The sequence below is a fragment of the Limulus polyphemus genome, unplaced genomic scaffold (assembly GCF_000517525.1).
Source record: "Limulus polyphemus unplaced genomic scaffold, Limulus_polyphemus-2.1.2 Scaffold917, whole genome shotgun sequence".
Taxonomy (NCBI): Eukaryota; Metazoa; Arthropoda; class Merostomata; order Xiphosura; family Limulidae; genus Limulus; species Limulus polyphemus.
Window position 1 is genome coordinate 204,919 of NW_013666527.1, and position 11,886 is coordinate 216,804.

Genomic DNA, 11,886 nt, shown 5'->3' on the forward strand with positions numbered 1-11,886 from the left:
TAAAATTTATTAATGCCGAGAATATAGTGCACAGACGATTTACGTAATAAACATATAAATAGTATGAGATGAGCGGGAAAAGTAGACAGACAGATAAAGACAGAGCAGACGAGAAGTGAAGTAAAGTTACAAGAAGGAATTAGGCCAAAGAAAAGTTAATCGTCGTAGGAGTGAAAGGCCTAAGGATTAATATAGGCCTAACGGTTGATATGTTAGAATGAGACTAATGGCGTTGAAAGATATAAGAAAAATAGTTTATTTCGTCAAGGAGAGTTCTAAAGTAATTGAACTAGCCTTGGTGGACTTTGACAAATAGATAGACGATTCTCGGAAATACAAAGAGAGAGAGAAAAAGGAGCAGACGATTTTAGAAGTATAGGATACAACCATGGTAACTTGACCATAAAGTAAGTGAACTAAAGCAATTAAATAGGCCTAAGTGGACAATTGACAACAAGAAGAGAACTATATAACGTTTGTGATATGCCTATGGTCTCTATAGTGTAAATAATTTGTTGTACATACGTTTAACTGGTTTCAAATGTATATGTTATTTTGAAAACAAGTGGAGTGAGTCTGTTCGTTATTTTTAAATTTATTGCCAACAAATCACAGACACCCACTGTAGAAGAATCCTAAGCCCAACAATAACAAAAACACCAACACAGTATAAATTTATTTACACTACTAAGAAGCATAAGTAATAACCTTTATTGACAATTGGCGAATATAACTTAAATTCCGACAGTTTGTTTAGCTGTTGTTTTAATTGGAGTTAGCTACCTGGGATCTCTCTGTCCACCATGAGGAATCTAACCCAAGATTTTAGCGTTGGAAGTCCGTATACTTACCGTTGACTCACAGGTGGACATAACCTACTCAACCCTCTGTATGTCATTGATTTGAAGATAACTCGAATAAATTAAAATCGAGCTTTTATGATTAAAAAAGAACAACTCAGAATCAATGCTAACTAAGTTTATTACCTCTACCAATAGTTCTACAGACTACCCTGATAAATAAAACGAACATTTTGAACCCCAGGTTGCTATTTTTCACACTGACCAATATTATATGGTTAATGTATATCCAGACCGCAGCTTCTCATAAATCACGTGACTCAAAAATGGTTTGCTGTCATCTAATCCAGGGATTCCCAACCTTTTTGTTCCTCTGTACTTCTTGGCCTTGGGCATTCTGACAAGTTCCCATGTACCCCTAAAAAATAAGGATCAAAAATTGATAAAATTATATTGATTTTATATTATTTTATTATGAAATCTGTATGTGTGGACTGCATAAGGATCTTATAGTATTGATAACATCGATAAATTGAACTCGGCGTATATTTATGTGAGCCACTTTGCTCTCTTTGTCTGACTGTAGATTAAAACACCATGTAAAGTGTAAACCATGGTTATACTCTCAGACCCCTATGTACCCCAGGTTGGGAATGTCTGTTCTACAGCAATTCCTGTACGCTGAATCCGAAAATTACATCCACTTTTCTCCATCACGTACAAATTTTTTCACAGAACGTCGTATGTACTTTTACATAAGTGAATCATTTTCATTGAAATCAGGTCATATTTTGTTATGCTTAAAATGTTGACAACCACAGGCTATAGATTTCTTTAGACCAATCACTACTTGAGAGTCTTATCGATCGTTCTAGAACCCAAACATGATAATAAAAAATATTCATTGTGGTAAACGAAATAATAATTTGATCTAAGTAAGAGTTTTTTTCTCCCCGATTTGTAAAAAATCTTTACGTGGTAGAAAAAGGTGAATATTATTTTCGAAATCTGCGTAGTTGAATTATGGAAAATCCGTTATTAAAACCAAAATAACTTTTATGAAGTTTAAATTCGCAGGCCTGTGTTATCAGAACTAAGTAGAGCCTCAACGATATTTTCAAGGCCTATAAAAACTTTGTATTTCAGGACTTCTTACTACATTTAAGAGAACAGTTAAATGGAGAAACCGGTTTGGTTAGTGATAATTACTAAAGCTAAGCAAAACTTCATTTCCAGTTTCAGAAACCAAAACAAAGAAAAAATCAACCTGAGAAATTATGTGTTAAGGCACGTGTTATGACGTTTTGTTTGATTGGTTATTCCAATATCTATAATCATTTTTTGCTCGACATTACGTGTGTAATTTTGATTGTTTTCTTTCGATAGATGTGGTGGCCTCTTTTGACCCTTTTTCTGGTGGGGCAAACGTCACATGCCCGTAAGTAAATTCTTTATCTAATAACCACTGTGATTTTTTTTTCATTTATGTTACATAGGCACCTGAAACTAAACAAATTGTATTTTCCAGCAACTGGTGTTATACGTTTGACGTAATGAAGGAAGAATGTTTCTTTTTCTTTGTTGTCAAAAGTTATTCAGATGTATCTATTTATCATTCAGACAATTCTAGTCCCAACATGTATGATACTTTTGTCAGTCTAACAACTGAGTAGCCGCATAAGTCTTTCTGTAATACTGTCAAGAGGTAACAAGCATGCATTTAACAAGTATATCCCATCTCTATGTAATTTTTCAGACTCTGTAACCACAAGAGACGTCACAGATATGAAACTGGTATGTTATTATACAAACTGGTCAGTCTATAGGCCAGGGTTAGCAAAGTTCACGCCAGAAAATATCAATCCATTCCTGTGTACCCACCTAATCTACGCCTTCGCTGGCTTTGGCAAGGACTACGAGCTTAAGCCTCTCGATTCATACAACGATATTGAACAAGGTGAGAAAAAAGCTGATCATTGCATAATCTATTCGTATTTTTTAAATATTTCTATTCATTAAGTGCTTCTTTTTTCAGGTTTGTATGTAAAGAAAATAACAGTTGGATACAAGTTTGGAAGGGAACATCATTCGATTTGCCAAATACGTAAAAGTCCACTTCCCATAATTTATATATTATATTTATAAGTAAATTAAAAAGTTTGTTACTGTTGAAGATTCTTTGGATGCACTAAATAATTATTTTCCAAAAGTGGCATCCTTATAATTTATTCTTATTACTGTGACGTAACCCATCAGCAGGATTTTGGGCTGAGTAATCAGATATCACTGTAGCGTTGTTGGTTTGTTTTATCACATTAATTACTTTTATATATAGAAAAAGACATACTTTTTCACACTTAACAGACATATTTCACATATTATAATGACTTGCCATTTGAAACTTCTCTACTTTAAACATGATCTGTGATTTATTTTCATATCTTCACTTTTTTATATGCTTATGTATAAAATATCCAAATCATTTATTGTCTGATTATTAGTGTGATTTCACTTAAAAACGTCTTTTTTATGTTAAAACGTAGAAACGATTCGATTAAAATATATAAGTAATAATAACACAAGTTCAAAGTTTACTGCACTAAATACTTCACTGAAGTTACTATAGAAATAAAATTAGCAAAAATGATGTTGGAAAAAGTGACGTTATATAATTGTTTTTATAAACAAACAAAACAACTTGAAAATATCTCAGTTTGATTGCATTTATGACATTTTAATTTTACCTCTTATCTGATATCACTTAACAATAATTGTGTTAAAGAAAAATCGTATATTTATGCAAATATCAAGACGAGTTGTACGTGATGCGTCGAACCTGAAATTTTTGATTTAATTTTGTATTTTCATATAATACTGACTATTGAGGCCATATTCATGATTTAAAATGGTCGATTTTTCACAGGAGTCCAAGAAAGTATATCATTCCTGACACGTCTCTCTTACAAATTTGCAAAATAAACTTTAGATATATGTACGACTTGCATATAATAAATTTTAATGTATAATTCAGCAGGCAATTGTACAATTTATTTTTCTATTCACTGTTATCTGAGCCTGATTTGGCCTAGTGGTTAGCCTGCCCGGCCCGTGAATCCGAGGATGCATGGTTCGCGTCTCGTTACCACAAAAAATATACTCTGTACTTTGGGGCCGTGGACACACTATAAACATGACGGTCAAATATCACTCTTCGGTCAGATAAGAGTAGTTCAAGAGTTAATGGTGAGTGCTGTTGATTAGCTGTCTTCCCTTTAGTCTACCACTTCGACATCGGGGATGCCTATGCTCGTACAGTCTTTTGTGTAGCTTTGTGCAAAAATTTTGAAACGGTTATTGTCTAACACTAATGTTTTTTATTTTGTTTTTATAAATTACTACACATAGCTTTCATTTTTGCAATGAATGATTACATTAATCTCAAGGTAGCGATAAGCTTGCTTCTGGAATTAATCCAGAGCTACTTTTCTATTGCACGAGGACATCCCACATGTTTAACCTAAACAAGTATTAAGGAATTTAGGTAAATAAAGTACTTACACACAGTAACACCTGTAACTGTCGTGATTTTTCATTACGAGTACAAGAGTTTAGTTTAGTTTGAAACAGATTTCCTAAACTTTTTAATGTATTATTAACGCGACCTTCGGTAAAATGTTAAATTAAATATGCATGTACAGTTAGACTTTATTTTTAGTCAGCTAGCGAAACCGGTTTTGATTTACATAATGCTCAAAAGGCAATTTCTATTGCTGTTATGTACAACGTGACGTGTTTATCAACTTAATACTAATATCGTCATTAATGTACGTGTTTTTAATAAAGTAAAAATTACGTCTAAACATTTTGCAGGTTGGTTATTATTATTATAATAACATTTAAAAAACAATTGTCAACCAATTCCTTGCTTGCTAAATCAGAGGTGGGATGATAAGCCACACCATTGGAATAATCTGACAGGGAAGGCTACTTCGGTGGGTTAATCACAGGGAGGAACGTTAATCATAGTGGTTTAATCATCCAAAAAATGTTTATGTCAGCGGGTTATTCAGTGTAAGAAATTATATCAATGGGCTAATCAGAGGGAGGAACGTTAATCACAGTGGTCTAATCGGCCAAAAATGTTTACGCCAGCGGTTATTTAGTGTAAGAGAGTTATATCAATGGGTTAATCAGGAGAGAAACGTCAATCACAGTGGTTTAATCAGCTAAAAATGTTTACGTCAGCGGATTATTCAGTGAATAATTTTAATGAATTGAATGTTTGTTTGTAGTTTAAGCACAAAGCTACACAATGAACTATTTGTGCTCTGCCCACCATGGTAACGAAACCCGGTTTCTAGCGTTGTAACTCTGCAGACATACTGCTGTGCCACTGAGGTTCGTGAATCGAATGGAAAAAGAATGTTATCTTAGTCAGATGAAAAAGTTATTTTAATGGGTTAACCGTCCGAAGAAAATGACTTCAATGAGTTAACTATCTGAAGAAAACTAACTATGTGAGTAGTTTAACTTTCAGTGGTATATCCTTAAATATTTCTTCTTTTTTTTCTTCTCAAAACAAATTATTTATAATTTGAAGTGCGTAACAGGAAAATGGTGGAACGAAGAAGTGAAACAATATTAAATTACACATCTAATCGTTTACTCGCAATTATATATATTAATATAACATAACATTAAAGGACAACAAGAAATATTCTGGTCCACCTAGCCCATCTCATCCACTAAATGAAGCTAAACGCTAATAACCTTACAATCGGCCCTTATCGTTGAAATATTTATCAAGATTTCCCTAACTCCCTTTAATTAACTGCATGTATCCAATCTGAAGGCAATCAGTTCCAAAGGCCAGCCATCCTGTTAGAAAAATAAAGGTGTCTTAGCTAAATAATGACTCCTACTTTGCCAACATTTATATATATTTTCGTCATTAAATGTGAAACAAGATATGCATGGACATTCAATCCCTTTAACAATCATAAACACCTCAACCTCAAACAGGTCCCCTTTTACTCTTCCTTTTTCGAAAGAAAATAAGTTCAGAAATCTTAACCTAGTCTCATACGACAACATTCCTGTCCCAGGTATCATTATAGTAGCCCTCCTATGAACCATTTCCAATAATTCATTATCATTTCTATGGTAAGAAACCAAGAACTGAACACAGTATTCCAAATGTGACCTAACCAATGACTCATACAACAGAAACCCAAATCTATTCAACCTCATTGCTATTAGCTTTGATATCCTCAACTTGAACAGGCTGTAACTCACATTTTACCTATAAAGCCACTTCCCACACCTTTCTTTTTAGTACTATTGTTACGTATTACAATTTAGAACGATCTGAAACCGAGCTCAATGATAATTTAAATTTAGTAGTTAAATATATGTCGATATATTTACAATTTATATTGGCCAACATTGGCAACAACAACAAGATTGATACATACAGTTTTCTTTTTTAATACAAGTATGTTTTAATATACAAGCAACAATACAATTTACAATAACAGTTATTACAAATAGTTATTACAAACAATAATTTATATACAAAAGTTTTACAAACTTACAAGTAATATAAATGCTTCCTTCTAGTCTGGAACTCCCTTGATGTCTTATCGAGAGTTGAGGATGAGCGAGTTAATTTCGAGTTGACGTAGGTACAATTCACTTAATAGGGAGCTGGCTAGTTCTTATATCAACGAATTGGCCGTCACTTATAACGCCCTAACGGCTGAAAGGATAAGCATGTTTGACGACGGGGATTTGAGCCGGCGACCCGCAGATTGCGAATCGAGCGTCATATCCACTAGGCCATGCCAAGCCACCCTTAGCTGTACCTTTAGTAATAAAACCAATAACTGTCCAGTCCCAAATACACTTGCTAAAATAACAATCTATTCTTTAAACATATTGAAATAATACTTATCGTCTCCAGAGGAGCTCTCTAACTACAATTACAATTATTTCTTTGTCTCAGAGTTCAAATTTCCCATCCGTTATTCTCCACAGCTCCACCATATCTGATAAGTCACTATGCACATTACAAAGAGCTAGTTATAAAAGCAGGCCTCACTCTGGAGTTACAGTATTGGAATTTGTACATATAAAGTATTTTGTATTTCATTTATAAAATTATTCTGCTAAAGATTCTTTTATATATTTATATATACAGGGTCAGCACTTTATATTAAAACAATTTTGAGTATGCAATTTACCATCTCACATGACAACTACAGCCAATATAAAGTCGTATCAGAACTACGTTTGACATTGTTTGACGTTTCATAGGCAGTGTGATGTCACCGAAAATTGATCGTTCTTGAGAACGGTACGTAAAAATCCCTTTCCAGCACAAAATATTCATACATCCAGCTCATAAAGGTGTATTCAGGTCGGATATTTATAATTTCCAAGATGAAGGCATCCCATTTTATTTAATGGTTCTAGAAAGCAAAGGAATATAAAGCAACTAAGACCATCCTTAACAGTGCTAATCAATGTACGGCGTCTTGATGAACATCCATGAACAGAAAAGTTTGTGGCAAAAGCCGTCCACGTGCCATAAGTAACAGTATGCAACATAATAAAAAACAAAGTCAACAGAGTGTGGGTTCACTAAGATAAGGCTTCCATTCATATCCCCCATTCAACTGTCGCATATCTCAAACAGCTGCAGAATAAAACGAGAATTCATGGTATTCCATACGAAGACATTTCTGGCCAAGTTGCCTAGGTTTGTATGATCGGACTGTTGAAACGGACGTTGACAGACCGTAAGATAGATGGATTATGGAAATGTGGCAGAGAGGATTAGTGTGCTTTGGATATGACAGCTTTATCCCAGAGTTGAAACTATGCTGCAGGGCTATTAACAAGGTGCACACTTGTCGAATAAAGCAATGATGCGTAAACTCTTTTATGGCCTCAGCTCATGAACACGCGTTTTGTGTGTCCCCCCGCATCTCCTATAACCTATTTGTGCATATACTGTACATTTAATTTTCCCATATTAATTGTTGTTACCATATTACTTAAGCGTAGTAATGTTTGTTCAGTAGTTTTAAAATGTTTTCATTTTTAACGTTGTACTTTCAGATATAAGTTATGTGCTCCTACAGCTACAGCTGCGCGCCTCCTCGGGAGATGTGCCCCACAGTTTGTGCACCACAGGAATAGGGCATGACAAGACATTGCAACAAGAATTGTAACAACGTAGTGAAACTGGAGAATCGTTTTAATATAACGTAGTCAACTCTCTGTTCCTATGCACTCATACAGTTAACGTTTATTAATCAATGGAAAATCATACATCATTATTGATCAAAAATACTCGTAATCATACATAAAGTGACTAAACGCGAATTGTTGTATTAGTGTATATATTGGTGCATTTCTTTCGGTAAAGAAAATTAAATGATGAAATTATGTTTGATACTTTTTATCGTGCGAGAGCTCGAGAGCCAAATTATATGGAAAAAATCTAACTCGAAACATCGATTATCAACGACATATTCTAGAATTTGATATATGTTTTTCAAATGGAAATATCTCTGAAACTAGCGGAGTGATTTCCTCCCACTTCAAAAGCGTATGTGTCAAATTCACGATACATTACAAGATATTTGTAGGATTCAAGAATACAACAGTCCTTAATTTTGAACCATTAACTAAAGGGAGACAGTCGGCAGAACATCTATATCGTTTTTCTTGCAAACTACCATTGGTTTTATTTCTCTTCTTTTATTCTATCTTGCAATAATGCGATGTTGGTGTGTAAATGTGCGCAATATTGCTAGAAGCAAAGAACATTATCCAGAACAAGTTGTATTTTTAGTAGCTTCATTTAGGGATAACCTTGATATGTTGATTGAGAACGACGGAAAGTTTTTTTTTGTTTGTTTGTTTGTTTTTATTTCGTGCAAAGCTACACAAGGGCTATCTGCGCTAGCCGTCCCTAATTTAGTAGTGTAAGACCAGAGGAAAGACAGCTAGTCATCACCACCCACCGCCAACTCTTTTACCAACGAATAGTAGGATTGATCGTCACATTATAACGCCCGTACGGGTGAAAGGACGAGCATGTATGGCGGGACGGGGATTCGAACCAGCGACCCTCAGATTGCGAGTCGAGCGCCCTAACCACCTGGCCATGCCGGGCCTACGACGGAAAGAATATTGAACACATATTGTGGCAGTTTTTGAAACATCTGTTCTATGTCTAAACTTTCCTAGATAAAATTACCAGTTCGTTTCTGATGAAATTTAGTTACTCTGGAACAAATAGTTTTTAAGATAAAATCATTTCAGATATGAGAATTTCTTTATAATCAATCTAATTTCATAGCAATTGGTAAAATAATAATATAACACATTGAATTTTACTGCAGGGAATTATAGGAAGTTTGTTGGTTTGAAAAGCCATAATAAAGACCTCAAGACAATGATTGCCATTGGAGGATGGAATGAAGGATCTAGAAGGTAAAAATTACTTACTAATTAATACCTTAAAGGATGTCCATTAATTACTAAACGGTTATGTTTGACTTTAAGAAAACTTGCTGTTTACAGTATCATTTTTATTTTAAGAATGGTTTCAATTATTTATCTATAACGGTTTTATTCGACAAGTATGCGAAGCGTAAACTTTATAACAAGTAAGTCATTCCAAAAATCAAAACTTAAAACTCAAAACACGTTACGAATGCATTACCAGGTTTACCAAGTTGGTGGCAGATTCTTCTACAAGAGAAAAATTTATCCGTAGTGTCATTCGTTTTCTAAGACAACACAGGTTCGACGGGATAGAATTGGACTGGGAATATCCTGGCTCAAGAGATGGCAGCAGCAGTGATGATCGTGAAGGATATGCCCTTTTAATTAAAGTAAGAAACATTACGCTGACAGATATAAACTTTTGGATTTATTTCGTTTTATTTTAAATACTAAACTTTTAGCCTGTAGTTATTTCAAAAAAATATTATTTATAATTTCGAAAAGTGACTACACTTATTTTCATAAAAATTTAGCCTAAGAATTTCAGTTGTGTATCATATGGTGAACTATATTTTGTGTAGTTTTACGTTTAAATGGACATACTTCCCTCAAAATAAATAAGAACAAACAATGTTATTAATATATATATATAAACGACGAAAGCTATTTCTCAAAGAAAAAACAAAATAATTTTCGCGTTAAGAAAACACATTTATTAGGATTTTGTTTCTATAACAGTTTCTTTCAACTTATGTCGTATAAATAACTGGGAACTATCAGAAGATGTTTTTCCCCTTACATTAAAAAAAAGAAAATTGAATCTAAAAAATGGATATGTGAAATACTCTACCTCCTCTGTATTCTGTTTGTTTTAGCGCTAATGTACCTAGTGGGCCGTCTTATCCACCAAGGGGATTCACACAACTCATTTTAGCGTTGTATAAACATACCGCTGACCTACTAGGAGACTCCTCTGTATTTACCTCATTTGTTATGTAAAAGAAGACTTTCTTTCCTATGTTGTAGTAAGTTTGCATAGATAAAAGTTGTATGTTACAATGTGCCTGTTTGAATGCTTGTATAAAATTTGTTTTGTTCCTAGGAAGACGTACGAGTGCTAAGAAATATCTTGTTTTCATATTAACGTTTCAGTATAAATAACAGTGTCAGAGAATGAACCCAATGTTTCCTTCTATAACTGTTTCTGCCAATTGGATTTCGAATTTGTTTTTCTAACTTATTTAGCTTATGAGTTATGGGCTTATGGGCCATTTGTTATTTAATAAAGTCTAATTTGGGTAAGGACATAAATACTTAAAGTTGTATTCTCAACGGTATGTTCGTTTCTGTGTTCTATCCAGGAACTACGAGAAGCATTTGATGAACAACGTGGTTCCCGAAGCAAGCATAGATGGGTACTTTCTGTCGCAGTGCCTGCTGGGAAAGATTACATTGACAATGGTTATGATGTTCCAAAAATTTCTAAGTAGGTGTTATGAGATTATCTTGATTGTCACTCACAATATTAATATTGATCGTAATTTTATATTATTGTAAAAGATGGCTAGAATTGATTTTATATGTAAATGTTTATTATTGGAGTCCAATAGTACACTGAAGTCGTACACGGATGAGGCAAGTTGGAAACGGACAACAAAGGAAACACAAACATGACCAAACAATTGAAATCTTTATTAGCACTAATAATGTTACATATTTATCAAATTGGTAGGCTTCTTAAATTATGTTGTGATTATACTTGTTACTGGGGCAAAGAAGAAGGATTTTCAAATAAGCCTGCAAGGGACAAAGATCACAAGAATGATATTATACCGCACTTTGGAACACTTTCATTAACCACCCCCAAAAAAGCATACACCACGTATAATAGTTAAACGAACCGCCTAAATGTCATATTAGTGTAGCCTATATAATGTATAAAGTTTAGTATACTCTAAACCCTTATAGTGATGGCACACGACATTCGGCATGTAATGCTGTTTAAATACCAGAAGGGAAACAACGCCTCTGTAGCCACAAATAATATCAAAGAAGTTTATGGAAATGTTTTGAACGTTTGTAAGTATCAACGATGGTTCAGCAAATTTCGTTCAGGTGACTTTAGCCTTAAAAACTGTGATGGCATATTGTAATTGATATTGATGCTCTGAAGACGTTTGTTGAGTCTAACCCAAGGCACCACACTCGTGAAATGGTCCTGAAATTGCATGTCTCTCAACAATACGTAAACATCTAAGGAATGTGGGAAAACTCCATAAAGAAGGCGTTTGGGTGGATATCCTAGACAAAAAAAAAAAAAACACTTACGACCCCAAAACCTGGACTCCATCCGCAGAAGGTGATGCTTTGCATTTGGTGGGACATTAAAAATAGTTATTCATTTCGAACTCCTCAATCCACAGCGAAATGTCAATGCAAAGATCTATAGTCAGCAGTTGGAACGTTTAAATCAAGTCCATCATCAGAAACGCCCTTCACACGTCAATAGGAAAGGTGTTCTTCTCCACGACAATGCACGTCCACATGTGGTACGTTTGACGCAACA

The 11,886-nt window shown here is 34.2% G+C and overlaps 1 protein-coding gene across 1 annotated transcript in view; it reads left to right on the forward strand.

The window, feature by feature from the left end:
• LOC106461223 (oviduct-specific glycoprotein-like) overlaps positions 1–11,886 on the forward strand; it is a 25,698-nt gene that overhangs the window by 2,096 nt on the left and 11,716 nt on the right. The window contains exons 2-6 of the mRNA XM_022388077.1: positions 2,187–2,238; positions 2,557–2,757; positions 9,215–9,305; positions 9,541–9,709; positions 10,682–10,806. Of these exons, the coding sequence (XP_022243785.1) occupies positions 2,187–2,238; positions 2,557–2,757; positions 9,215–9,305; positions 9,541–9,709; positions 10,682–10,806 (638 nt within the window). The remainder of the gene's footprint in view (positions 1–2,186; positions 2,239–2,556; positions 2,758–9,214; positions 9,306–9,540; positions 9,710–10,681; positions 10,807–11,886) is intronic.